The sequence below is a fragment of the Cyanistes caeruleus genome, chromosome Z (genome assembly GCF_971803275.1).
Source record: "Cyanistes caeruleus chromosome Z, bCyaCae1.hap1.1, whole genome shotgun sequence".
Classification (NCBI taxonomy): domain Eukaryota; kingdom Metazoa; phylum Chordata; class Aves; order Passeriformes; family Paridae; genus Cyanistes; species Cyanistes caeruleus.
The window spans coordinates 59,015,056-59,029,452 of record NC_141732.1 but is presented as its reverse complement, the minus strand read 5'-3'; the positions used below and the strand labels follow the sequence as shown (position 1 = coordinate 59,029,452).

General features: G+C 40.1%; 1 protein-coding gene across 2 annotated transcripts in view; it reads right to left on the bottom strand.

Moving 5' to 3' along the window:
- The window catches only part of THBS4 (thrombospondin 4), a 47,491-nt gene that overhangs the window by 23,304 nt on the left and 9,790 nt on the right, over positions 1-14,397 (bottom strand). For both annotated transcript variants that reach the window (XM_023944563.2, XM_086869328.1), the window contains exons 2-7: positions 13,253-13,456; positions 8,971-9,218; positions 7,827-7,932; positions 2,206-2,288; positions 1,563-1,614; positions 77-249 (exon numbers count right to left, since the gene is read on the bottom strand). In XM_023944563.2, coding sequence (XP_023800331.2) covers positions 77-249; positions 1,563-1,614; positions 2,206-2,288; positions 7,827-7,932; positions 8,971-9,218; positions 13,253-13,271 — 681 coding nt within the window. In that variant the 5' untranslated portion in view covers positions 13,272-13,456. The remainder of the gene's footprint in view (positions 1-76; positions 250-1,562; positions 1,615-2,205; positions 2,289-7,826; positions 7,933-8,970; positions 9,219-13,252; positions 13,457-14,397) is intronic.

Here is a 14,397-nt window from a genome sequence, read left to right as displayed (position 1 = left end):
TTAGCAACCCACTGACATGTATGGAACAGTTGCTTTTTAGCTTTTCTTTTTAATTCAGTGAAAGTCACTCTTTTACCTCATCAATATCTGAGCATGTAACTCCATTTCCTGTGAGTCCTTCGGGGCAGGGCCCACACTGAAATCCCTCTGCTGTCTCCATGCACCTCACTCCCCTGAAGCAGGAATTAACTTCACATTTCGGTTTAGTGCGCCTAGGAAGCTGAGTCGGAAAACTCACAGTGCCTAAACCTTTAATGCAGAAAGAACAATTTCAGTGGTTGAAAGAAATCATTTATCATGACTCTCAGCTGGCAAGCATTCTGAAGAAATTCCCAAGACACTTCATGTCCCTGCACTGTACTGCTGCCAGCTGTGTTGCAGCTGAAAAGATTCCATGCTGCAAATGGCCCAGGAACTTACTGTACCCCCAGCAAGGGGAAATTGAGACTGTTCTTTTAGTTCTTTTTGTTCCATGTGCTTCTCCTGGCTACATATGGATGCCTTCCTCCTAGGCTAGTCCTAAAAATGCTGCTGGCCAGGGCAGGAAAGCCTGTGATCTTAGACAAAGCGACTCAAGTATAAGGGTACAAATACAGGGCATTTCTCTGGCTGAACTAGCAACACTTCATAAGAAAAACAATGTTATGGTTTCACAACAGCATCTTCGAGAGTTTACGAATAAGAAGAATAAAGAAGGAGCAGCTGGCAGCCCACAAACACAGCAGGACCATCCAAGTACACAGGCTTAGGTGCACAGAGATGAGCCAAAGACAGGTCTTTCTGAGATTCTGGCAGGTACAGAACCTTGGTACAAATGCATGTAGGAATCTAACTTTTCCTTTGACACTTATACATAAAGTTGCCCTGCCTAGAGCTCTACTTGAGTTTTGATAAGGCTAGCAGACTGGGAGAAGAAATCAACTAAAAGGCCTGATGAGTTCAAGACCTTTCATCCCATGTGGTAAGGGAGTATATTGGTTTTTATACTGACTGCACTTGTGTAGTGAGTGTCAGTTGTGTGTAATGCAGGAGGGCCATGCAGTGGCATTTAGAAAAGTATGCATTTTTTTCATTTAGAGAAAAGATGAAAACCACCTTTTGGGTCTTAATGCTGTTGACTATTGACTGCCTACTCAGAATCAGACAAACTGATCAGGTGGACTGCATTGATCTTCCTCAGACTGATACCAGTCAGAGCAGAACATGATTCTCCCTTGTTCTTCTACTAAGATTGTGCTTAAAATAGCTGGGAGACAGTGTCTCCCTCCACAGGAACACTCTGGGACAGTTTTTTGGCAGATTGAGAACTGACAGTACAACCTGAGTGGTACTCCTTGGTTTAGTGGCATTTTATCCCCCAAGAGGTGATTGTTGGGTCTGTGGAAGATTTTTCTTTAATGACAATCTATTTTAATTTTTTGTCCAAATACAAATACATCTAGAACTCTGGACACGATATTTTTAAAAAAGCATTTTTAGAAACCACATAAAGCTAATGTGATCAATACTAGTTTTAAAACAACTATCTCTTCTAGATTACCAGCAATAACAGGAGTACTCACCACATGCTTGGCACTCTGCTATGGTATTTCTCAGAAAAGTTGTTTCTTTGACCTTGAGAATACAGAAAATAAATATTATTTAGATACAGATAGTTCCAGTTTGTACATGGCTGAGGCAAGAACCATTAGTCCCCAAGATGCCACTCAAACCATACAACACAGGTAATGGGTCTTACATGAGATGGTCTTTGTACTCCATAAAATTAAGGATATGGATAATGGATGTACTTAGGTTCAGCCTTCATCAACACAACTTTTAAAGGTCCAAAAGTCCTTGTTTGACCAAAGGAATGTGCCACTAGCAATTCCAGTTATGACACCCACCAGCAAGTGAAACAAATGCAATTTCAGTTCCATGCAACAGATCCACAACTATCTAATAGTGGGCTATTAGACTTCCTCACCAGACGCTAAATTTTCTGGACCTGATTAAGCAAGCCCCATATACTCCCACATCCAATGATCCTCCCTTGCAGGCACAGAGTACCACGACCTATTTAGTTATTTCTTCTAGATTGTGTCATGCCTCTAAGGTAATAACTCTAAAGCAGTAACTCCACACAGGAGTTTACTGCTTACCTGAAATCTGCACTATCAAAGGGGATAAATTGGGATATTTCACACCAGAATCTGTATACAGTACCTGTTGTCTAAGAAGCTCTTTCACATCTCCCAGTATTTGGTTCATCTGCATCATTTGACCCATCAGCTGCCTATTAAAATCACCTGCAGAGAAACAGTAGTGAAAAGGAGTGTACAACATAACTCTTCTTCCAATGCCAAACTACCACAATTTGTCATGCTAATTTCTGAGATATAAGATAGAAACCCCATGAAGAGCCAAGGAGGGCAGACACTGCTATTACGCAAGCCCTGTAGAGATCATCAGAGCAAACACAGTATTTACCTCAAAGAGTGTGTTCTTCATGAACTCAAGGCTTTTCTGGACTGAACTCCTCATATACCACAGATATGGTTAAAGCAGAAAGCTCTCCACAGAAAGAAAAATAAGATCATGATTCTTCTAGCATTACTTCAGTGTTAAGGCTCTCCTAGGCAACTAACGCCACCAGTGCTACTGGTTCCTCCTAGGCCTGAGTCCAGCAACTCTATATGAAACCTCAGGATTTCAGAACTGAGTATTTGTGATAATCTATTAGTGGCAGTGGGGGCAGTGTGAGGCCATGAAGCGTATGTGCATGCAATGGGAAGACACCCTGCCTAAGTGCATTCTATGTCATAGAATCAAGAGCCATAGAATCATCAGTGTTGCAAGAGACATTTAAGATCATGCACTCTAACCATCCCAACACTACCACTGTAACCCCTAAACCACTAAACCATCACCTTAGCACCAGACCCAGGCATCACCTGAACACCTCCAGGTAATTACACCACCTCCCTGGGCCTATTCTAATGCCTGACAACCCTAATAATGAAAAAAATATTTCTAGTATCTAAGCTGAATCTCCCCTGTCTCAGTTTAAGGCCATTTCCTGTTGTCCTCCTACTGCAGTCATGGCAGAAGAGATCAGTGCCCACTTGGCTATACCCTCCTTTCAGGTGGTTGTAGAAAGCAATGAAGTCCCCCTAGAGCCTCCTCTTCTTGAGACTGAACAAACCCAGCTCCCCCAGTTGTTCCTCACATGACACATTTTCTAGTCTTTTCACCAGCCTTGTTGCCCTTCACTGGACACACTCCAGCACCTCAATTTCATTTTTAAAGTGAGGAGCCCAAAACTGAACACAGGATTTGAGCTGTGGCCTTACCAATCCTGAGTACTGGGGGTTGATAACTTCCCAGGTCCTGTTGGCACAGCACAGTTGTAACCACAGCTGATTCATACATGTTTTTCAAAGTAAAGTTACCCTTCTTTCTGAGGAAGCTCACTGTGAAGCTCTGAGAACACATCAACAGTGCCTGCTCTGACAAAATAGTGACTGCAACAGTCACTTGGCTTTTCTTCTCAAAGGCACACCCTACATAAGTTTCATGGCTACATTTGCTTCTGACAGGTGCAGACTTTGCATGGACTCACAAAACATCTACTCAACACACTATGAACTCACACCAAAAGTCAGTCATCAATACCCAGTATTAACTTAAAGACCTCTAAGACAAGACCGAAGTTAAATCTGTAATGAGCCATAGGGAAGGACCAGATCAAACCCACAATCTTCACAGGAGACTTTAATCTCTTAAATGAAACACTGGTTTTGAGCCAGTGACAGAGAAGAAGCAGAGAGCGTGTTTAACACAGTAGCTTGCTTTGGTTTGCAGCTTACTTTTGAATTTATACCTCTCAAGAAGAAGATATTTGTTTACTTCTCTAAGTCTGTATCTAAAAACAAACTTCACAAATATATGCTCTTCCACAGTCTAGGCAGGCAGGATGTTTTGATATTATGCCTGATAGCTTCAGGGAGGTTTATTCACATGTTATTTTTGTGAGTACTGAAAGCTTATATGAAAAATCCTTTTCTTAATGTTTACCTCATTGTTTCATACTTCAAAGCATGTCTAACTGTTTCCAAACATTCTAGTGGGAGCCATCCAACTCCTCACATACTATGTTTTCTTCATTTCATATTTTCTCATCAAAACACTGAACAAGTTTAAAGAATCAGGTATCACCTGTTCCAGAGCTTGCCTCTGTTTCAGTCCTAACCTTGCCATATTTTTATTTGGGTGACAACAGCAGGACATAATATCATGGGTATTTTAGAATCCCACAGTGGAACCTGGCACACAGGCTGTCAGGCCAGACACTGGGGTCTGTTCTTGTTTTATTTTTAAAACAAAGACTCATTTAGGCATTATTGATTGAAATCTGCAAAAAATTTTCAAGACTTCAGATGATGTTTGTTGGCTAGCATCTAAATCAAAACCAGATCTACTCTGTAGTTAAGTTTTGCAGGCTGCTGAACATTAAGGTGGACTAAACAGGTTAAACTGCCATTAACTACATGTCCTGGATGCAAATTTAGACAGCAGAGCAGAAACAGCTGACTACCTGGATACCTGGTTCTGTTTCCTTCTCTCCTGTTAAAAGCAATTCCAACAGCAGGCACCACTTGCAGCAGAATAATCAATGTTTAGGGACAAGTACTCAGAGAGGCCCTTAAGGAAGCTGTCAGTCCACAATATAGTGGATCCAGGAGAAAGCAGGTAAGCAAAAGGTACCAGCCTGAAGCTATACAGTTCTCTGGCCCTTCCATGTAGCCTCTCTCATCCATACCCCTAATATCTAATAAGGCAACTCTTCAGTTCAGCTACTCCATAACTCTATATTCTTGAGTCATTAACAATATTATTAACAGAATGGCCTTCACAGTAATGACTAAATTCAGATACTGCTCTGAAGTATTCCTGACCAACAGGGAACTGAAGTCCCCATATTTCTCTTGCCAGGACATTTCAGTATAGAATCATAGCAGTTTGGATCGAAAAAGGCCTTTGAAGATCACAGTAAGGAGTCCAACAGGGACACGTTTCACTAGACCAGAATGCTCAAAACTTCATCTAGCCTGGCCTTCAGCATTTCCTGATGGGGCATCCATAGCTTCTCCAGGCAACGTGTTCAAATACAGGACCCTGAATTTCAAGCAGGCAAGCAGCTTCATTGTACAGCCAGTTGGCCCAGGCATGCACAAACACTAGCCACAGTGGAACACCTCATAGCTATTGCTTCTCCCTCTCTTGGGAACAATAGCTCTCTGGATCAAGCGACACGCTTGCTCCTGTCTGTGTCATTCAAATCCCAAATTGTCATTCAAAGAGAGTGATATCAACAGAATCACAGAATAGTCTGATTTGGAAGGTACTCATAGGGATTATCTGGTCAAATCCTGGCCCTGCATGGGACAATCCCAAGAATCACACCATGTGCATGAGAACATTTTCCAGCTTCTTGAACTCTGGAATATTGTGGTTTCTTGTCCAGAGAGCAAACCATGATTATTGAATAGATGATGGCTGACAAGAAAAAACATTTCTGAACAGCTCTGAATACCATGAAATGGAGAACAGTGAAGCATTCAGAGAAAGCCACATTCCATTCCATTATGCTCTTTCCTGTGGGTCTATATTGACATACTGTCTCTAACAGCAACTTGGTTGAAATAACATTTGGTCTGGTGCAATATAGATATTCTTTAACTTTGTCAGGTTCAGGTACCCTACATGAACTAGACAACTTCCAAAGATCCCTTGTGACCAGAACAATCTTGTGATGACGATCACACGCAGCCTACTCATCTCATCTACCAAACCTAGTGCACCTTGCATTCTGTTTTCCTACCCAAACAGAAAAATCCAAATATACATCTTCAGCACGTGTCTGATCATCATCATTTCATCTCACTGTTTAGGTCTCTCAGCCTCACAGACTGAACATGGAAGGAATGCTGTTGCCAAAGCAATGAACAACAACCCGCACATAGTCAAAACCATGTAATTATTCAGGTCCAAAGCACTCCTAAGGATTTTCCAATTAGTATGAAAGCATATAAAATGAAAGCATATTAAATGTTTTTACCAAGATATTAGGTCTCACTCCCCTATACAGCTGAGCATTTGCATTCCAGCTTTCCCTGGCAGTAGGCAAAATTGTCATTATATTACTGCCATAGAGTGGCATCATGAAGCATACACAAAGTTCAAGGCAGACAAGTTAAAATTGCTGTTGGAATTCTCACCTTTTCTTTTGGTGGATTTTACTATGTAGACTTTGAATGTATTTATATGAGTAGTTATTATTATTACTACTATTACTATTATTATTAATTATACTAATTCCACTTGAAAGTTAAAAGCAACTAAATTTGAGAGTCTAAGACAGGTGGAGGCAGCCACAGAGAAAAATAGAGATCTCTCTGTATATTACCATTTGCATTATTGATTCGTGAGCAAAAAATTACAAATGAGAAAGCTGCAAGTTTGTAATTTGGAAACTCGCCGTGAGAGAGCTGCTTGTTTTTTGCAGAAGCAAACACTGAATTACCCTTCTGTTCCATGTTTAAATCCCTGTTGATTCGGTGAAAAAGAGAGAGCCTTGAGGACAAATTTCCTTTCTTTATCTAAGTGTACCTATGTTAAGAAGGAAGGAAATAGAAGTACTTGGAACTAAGGATTTACATAGCTAAAAGGTAGACCAGATTTTGTTACCACTGCACACCACTGATGCCTACATTCAGGTGACATAACCAGGATGCTCTCATAAAATTTCTGCATCTTGTCTCTGTTCTTATCAAAACTAGCAATGCTGCAGGGTTGGGTTTGGCATGGGAGACAGAAAAGGGTACGAGAAAGAACGTATCGCAGATCCTATTTCAAACCTTGAACTGAGTTTCCTTCCTATAGCTGTCATGTATTAATATATTGCATGCAGAGTGAACCCATTCTTCTCCCTCACACCCACAGCAGAAAGGCAGATGGACAGGGACTGGAATGACAGATGGGACAGTCTAGCACAGGTTTTGTGTGTACAGAGGTCGGGAAGCACCCTCACATAACATAGGAGATTGCAGTAAGCCCCTGAGGCCCTGCAGGGATCCCAGCAGCCTCAGCTCCTTCCCTTCCTCAGTCTCAACAATGCTCAGCACAGACAGAAGAGGAATTGTTTTTAAATTAATGTCCCCTTCAGCAGGTGACAAAAGCCTTGACTAAACTGTGGCAGGACTAATAGCTACTCTGCAAAGGCTTTTCCCACACAGACATATACGCTCTGTAGCTACGGCACTAACATTTTCTTCAGTCTCCTGTGAACTTCTTCACACCTTGCTCCTCCCCTCTGGGTGACAGTCCAGTGCTCAACAAGAGATGAATACTGCCAGTGTGAATAAGTACATGGACAGGTCCTGCTACTCCATCCAACTTCCTTTCATACAGCCTGTAGCAATGTACCCCATTTAGCACTACTTTCCATCTGCAATTGTTTGCAATTTGAATACTTAAAATACTATTAAGCTGACACAAGCAGATCATCATCATCACAAAAACTTGCCTTCAAAATTAGGCTAAAAAAACTCTTTCAATCATTACAGACTTGTATCACTAAAACAATTCATTGCTTTATCACCAGCAACCATTTTCTCTACAAAAGGAGCTATTTCTAAAATATTTACAGGAAACTGTCATAGCTATAATTTAGTCAAATAATTATTACTTGACTATAAGCTTCTTCACATTTTCAATATTCATCACACTGCTTCCTTGCACTGATATAATTAGAAATAATTTTAACTCCCCATTGCAGGCCTTACCAGTGTACTGAGGTACAGGCTCAATTTGTTGAAGAAAACAATCCTGCAGGTTTCCCACTTCAGCAAGGGTTCCTCCAGTTACCAGCTTTAGCTCATCCAGTGTATCCTGGGCTCACAAGAAAAACAGATCTCACAATTCTGGTACAATGGGAAAAACATGAAATATCAGACCAAGTAAATTTTTTTTTAAGAGAGGGAGTCAATTTCCTACGCATGCAGGGGTCCTACACCATTCCCTTCAGGACCATCTATTGTCACTTGAACTGTATAAAATCTCTAATCTTTGTCTTGTGGATTTTCACATAGCTATGGTTTTATCTCAAACATCTTTTTACTGTTCCAATTAGTGTGATCTCACATACTAGGAAGTTCACATATTTCTGTGGCATATGATTTTTTTAAAGTGCATCCTAAACAGTTTTTTTTTCCTCTCCTCTCAAACAGGTACATATATTCATGTCAGAAATATGGGCTCCTCAGTCATTCTCCATAAAAACAGGCTCACTTTCAAGCCTGTAATGGAATAAAGTAAGTGGGAAACCATGGGGAAAAAATGCCTTTGCACTTTCTAATGAGTATTTTTGATTAATGATGATGATGGAAGATGCTGTGGATGACACTGTTTATCTCAGATTGCTGACAGGATGACAGGAAGTTTTATCAGCTCCTGGTTGGCAGAAGAAGAAAAGCTTTTACAGAAAAACAGATCCCCCCTTTCTTTTGCCTTTTTTAGTCTCCTGGCATATGAAGAGGAAAGCCACATACACAGACAAGCACCGCTCATACAGAACAGCTGTAGGAAGCCAGTGAAAAGATGCCCTTACTGCATTAGCTAAGTCCTTACAAAATGTACGTTCCCCAAAAATCACCAAGATTGAAGGAGGCTGTAGTTTTTTGGATTTTATTAAAAAAGCTAAAAATTGTATTTAAAACAAATAGCAGAATTATTATAGGGCTCATGTGAGCTAAGATTTCATCTGCTCCATGGGGAGCTTCTATGTACACTTATTTCACAACTTAATATTCAAGTATTACTGTACTTGGAACTTGGCTGCTGTGAGGACTGAGGTTTGAATTCAGTGATTCACAGCTTCACTGGAGACCCCTCTTAAGTCCTCAGCCTGTTCCCAGTTTCCATGCTCACCTGTGGCTTCTCCTGGAGAGTGCGCAACTCAGCTGCCACCACCTTCTGAGACAGTGCTGAAAATGGTTTTGGCAAGTCCTCAATGGCACCTACTTGCAGGCAATCCAGATACAATTCTATCGTGCTCAATCCCTGCTGCAGGCCACTCAGCCACAAGATGACAGCATGGGGTTTCCCATCAGCCAGCTGGATGTTGCTAAAGATCACGGAATTCAGCCTTCCATCACTCTTCAGATAGCGCAGCACCGCTAGGACAAAATACACAGGATTATCAGAAGGTAGCAGACAGCCCAAGGCTGATCAAGGAACATCCTGTGGAAATCTGCAATTGCTCTGGTATTTTTCCATGTGTCTACTTTTGCAAATGCATCCCATATGCAGACACAATGGTAATAATAAATGGGACATTGACTGTCAAAGCAGCACTAGCAGGATGCTTGCGTGACTCCCTATTTGTAATGCTCTGCTGCCTGTGCTGAGTCTTCCTCTGCTTTGCCTAGGCTTCTCTAAATGGCTTAGCCAAAGTCACAGGCCATAATGTGCTAAAAGGCAGGTGGTAAAGTTACAGGGCATAGCAGGCAGCCTGCAGTCAGCACTTTGGTATGTACATATCTGATAGACCCAGAAATACTCTGTAGCAGAAGCGTACAACTAGAAAATCAATTTCACTGATGCATACTGCATACAGTGGAGTTGTCTAAGAGTGTATCCAAATGCATAATTAAAAGCCAAAGAAAGCATGTTTCCAAACCAATAACCTGCACTTCTCATTAACAAACGCTCAGTTTAACCAAACTATAATGCAGAAAAAGTGTAGTCTGCTCTTAGAGATGACAAATCTTCTCTCAGCTCCTTTTAAAAGCATTAATGACTGACCTTCCTGATAAAAATTCTCATTTCATTAAGTAACATGCACCATCAAAAAAACATAACAGCAGACAAATACTCTTACAATAAATATCTGCTGAGTAATATTAAAAAATGTCTCTTTCCTAAGGAAATTGCATCAGTAAGCTCGAATCTGTGAGCCAGATCTCTAAGACCAGCTAGCTATTTCTCTCCACAAAATCTCTCCCTGGCTTTCCAACTGCATATCTGCAGAAGCAATGAGCTGAATGCATCTGGACAGTGTGTAGCTACCCTGCAATATCAGACAGACCTTGTTTCAAAGATCCCACTGATCACCAATTGACAGTCTCTTATTTCCTGATCATGACAGTTATGTGCATGGGGAATCAAGCCGCACAGACACCAGGCATCTAAATATTTGCATGCTGGCTCTTGGTAAAGTCTGAAATTCACAGATGGCTGCTACAGTTGCATCAAGTTAGAGCTCACAAATGGTCTGACACTAAGTCAAACAAATATTGTGGATATAGTGGAGGTAAAAGCTCTTACTAGCTTTGGACCTAATCACAGCTACTTACTGAAACCATCCAATTTCTGTTCATTTAACAAAGTACTTTCCCATCTTTTCACTACTAATATAATTGCTTTGATGCTATGATACCTGTTTGTTGGTGACCTCTCGACTTACTGCACACATGCATCCCAAAATTTTTCTAATTCTTCAGTCTAATGATGAAAAAAGCCCCCAGATTTATACCAGCATGAATGGGGCAGGGTATGTCTCCATCTTTGAAGTCTACAGTAGCGCTAGAGCCTCAGCAGCTGTGATCAATATCAGGAATGTTTTCACTACTGTCTATGTCAAAACACTGCCAGAGCTGGGATTTCCGCAAAGGTGCATGAGGTCACCAGTAACTCACTAAAAGGTTGCACTTCTTGGCAAACTCAAAGACACGGCAAGACAAAGTACATTGCAGGCATTTTATTTGTGTGAATATTATGCATGCCTGGTCATTTAAAAAGTAAGGTCTTTGGATCTGGCTCTGCATTCAGTGTGCCCAAACACATCAGTAGCCTAGAGAAAGAGGAGATGGAGGCAAGATCCAGAACATACCCTGCCAGAATAGTTTCAGACCAAGGAGCAATTAGGCTTGAAAGAAGGATCAAGAATTCTTTCCTCAGCCAAAGCCAAATATTCATCTGGTAAACTAAAGTAGGCTTTTAAAGAGATTTTATTGGACCACAGCCTCCGCCTCTAAGATTTAACTCATCCAAATCCCTGCAGTATGTTTGCTGCTTGAATATTTTAAGATCTTCATGACAGTGTCATGTAAACTGCTTAAGAAACAAATTTTCAATTAAAATTGGAGCTGCTTCACAAAATTGTTTAACTGCAACACTTCTATGCACTAACTGCTGTTTGCTCCTTAAAGGAATAATTTAAAAAGAATAAGAAATCCATGGATGCTATCTGTCTCTGAAAGGCACAATTGTCTACTGTAAGTTTAGGTGTTGTTATCAGTTATTCAGACCTGTGCTTTTAGAAATCTTTAGGTGTTATAAACATGTTACTATCAGTTATACCACATAAAAGCAGAATATGAGGCAACCATTGGGAACAAAACTCTTAAATGTGACATTTTAAAGTATAACTAAGGCCTGCTTTGAGCTCCCTAGATCACATTTGGGTGCATAACTAGAAATACCTCGCAGATAAAGTACTATTCATTTTTTCAAAACCACAGATATTAAGACCCTGCGTTTTACTGAGATGCCAATATTGGTTCACCACTTAAGCGATGATGTTCACTCTTGAGAAGATCACACAGAACTCACACTCCATACTCTCAGCTGACATGACATCCTGGATGCAGTTTAACTTACTGTATGAAGCAGCCATATGGGATCCCTAACACTTCCAGAGAAATCACATGTGAAAACACTACTACTTGCTTACTGCCATATGCCTTGAATAAGGTGCTCTAAAGTAATAAGGAGGCAAAGAGATCCAATGAACAGTCTTGCTGCAAAAACCCTCCCTCTTTGGCCAATGCTTTACATCAGTCTGATGTCAATCCTTTACATGACAGAGGTTACGGATGTCCCCCCATCTACCCACCACCAGTCACTGACAGGACAAGTTGATTTGTGCTGCCTATACATATGCCACTATTGCGTTTGTCCTGTCAACACAAATGCTTCTCAAACACCAGCCTACTGAGGACAAAACCAAAAGAAACCATGTAAACTTCCACCAGAAACACTTTAACAGACTTAAGAGACTGTCAGTAACCATTAGACATGCAGATATTTTTGAAAAACAGAGTTTGATATGTTCAAAGTTGCATGTATATAGACACATTTGTGTGTATACATGTGTGTTCCTATATATATGTACAACATTTACACAAAGAACTGTGCATGTGTGAGAGGGAGAGTGAGCATATGTAATCTACAATTTATTTAGCAGTTAAGTAAGTCAGTCTTATGACACTTTTGATGAGGCTGTGTGACCATATATTAACCACTCCCAATATACACATAACTTTTATTCCCTCAGAAGGATTTTGGCAGACTTGATAAAACTAACTACCAATGTTTTATCTAATTTGTTCCCCAACAATGTTTAATGAAAAGATGTGCTTTTCTTCTTTTGAATATCCCTATGTATAACCTGAAATTTCTCAGTAGAATTTCACAGTATATTCGATTCAGCTAATTACTCAGTAGCAAATTACTACAGCAGTGATGAATTCAATGTAGCAACAATAACATACATAAATCAACAATCTTTCTCTGAACCCTAAAACTGCAGTATATCCTAGATTTCGTTTGCAGATCAATTAAAGTCTCTGTTTCTAAAACTTCTGTAGTTCATACTCTGACTCCTGATTAACTAATTCCAGTAAATAAAGAATAAACACTTTATTTCACCCAACATATCTTGTAAGAGCCAGGAATATTTGTCTTGTATAGTCACATCTAACCTCCAGGGTCAGCAGAACAAGAACCTGCCTTTCATATGCATGAGGCAGCATGTGCGTGTGTCCCTTGAATTCCTGAGTAATAAGAACCAGTGATTGTCCCTAGGGGAAAAAAAAAAAAAATAAAAAAAAATGACTAAACCAAATTGACTCCTTGCTCCGTACTCCATGGCTTTTTCCTCCTTTCTCATCATTGCTCAGAGTAAGCACTGCAGCTGAGCCGAGATAGCAGCTGATTGTCAGGTCAGCTTCCCTTGGCCAGGAGAGAGCAGCATCAAGGGGATGAAGGAAGGAGATGAAGAAGTGAGAGGGGATGCAGAAAGTGAGAGCATGCAACAGGAATGACTCAAGCACAAAGATTAATCACACAGTTGTCAACATTCATCTGTCACACACCAGTGACTGTGGATCCAACACCAGTTCTACCATATACTTTCCAAACAACTCACCTTTACTCATCCGTCCCATTACCGTAAATTCTAAATACTTGCTGTTGTCAGCTGATGAATATAGGCCAAAAACAGTGGCTGTACTCTTTGGCTGTAATTTGAATGTTGAAAGCAGGTACACTTCATTTGGCACAGGATCCCCAAAAGCTTGTTGCAAGAAGTTCAGTACCACTCGCTTGTTGGAATAAGGAAGAAGATCAAAAACTGGAGGGAGGGAAAAAAAGCAAATTTCAACAGCAAATTAAATATAATAATGACCAAAGAAAAATGTGATTTGAAGCCACACATTGGAGACTTTAAACTTTTTCTGCACAAAATTAAAAAAAAAAGTTAAAAAAAAAATAAATATGATGATCATCTGTAAAAAAACATGAAGTTCAAATTCCTGCCACTGGAAGGGATCTCTTAAGCAATCTGGTCTAGTGAAACAAATTCCCACACAAGCAGGGAGTTTGGACTAGATGGTGCCTGCCAGCTACAACTATTCTGTGATCTTATCAAAATATTGATATTTTGTTGCAACTGATACTATTTTAGCAACTTTTATTTTTCAAAGAAATTATTCATAAGTTACTAATATAGAAATATCTAGACTTCCAATTCAGGTACTCAATTTAGGTAGATCTCAAAAGTTCTGTTTTTCTGTAGACTCACCTCAACAGAAAGCTTTTTAACGTTTATTTCTGCTTTCATGAATTCAGATGTTTGTGTTCACATATCAATTAGATAAGGATTCAGCATTAAAATTTTCAGACATATTTCCAGAGTGCTCATCCTTTGATAGCATTTGCAGGGTGCCAATTAAAATGCCAAAAAGCCAGGTAAGTAATATGGTGTTCACAATCTTCTTTTCACTTCACTGACTTTTCAGAGTGTATATTATCCAAATAAGACTCATCTTTCCCTTCTGGCACAGAAGACAAAGAAATACAGGCCTGACAAAAAAACCAAACCAAAACAAAACCCACAAACCCTAAAGGCATAGTGAAAGCTGTTTCAAATGTTTATTTTAGTTTTTCCACAATGCATCAGCAAACAGTCTATCATTTTACACATATATATGTCAGCTATGTCCCTTATGGCACTGAAACAACAAACTGGGGTTTTCCTCAATGTTCCTAAATCCACAACATCTCTGAACTCAT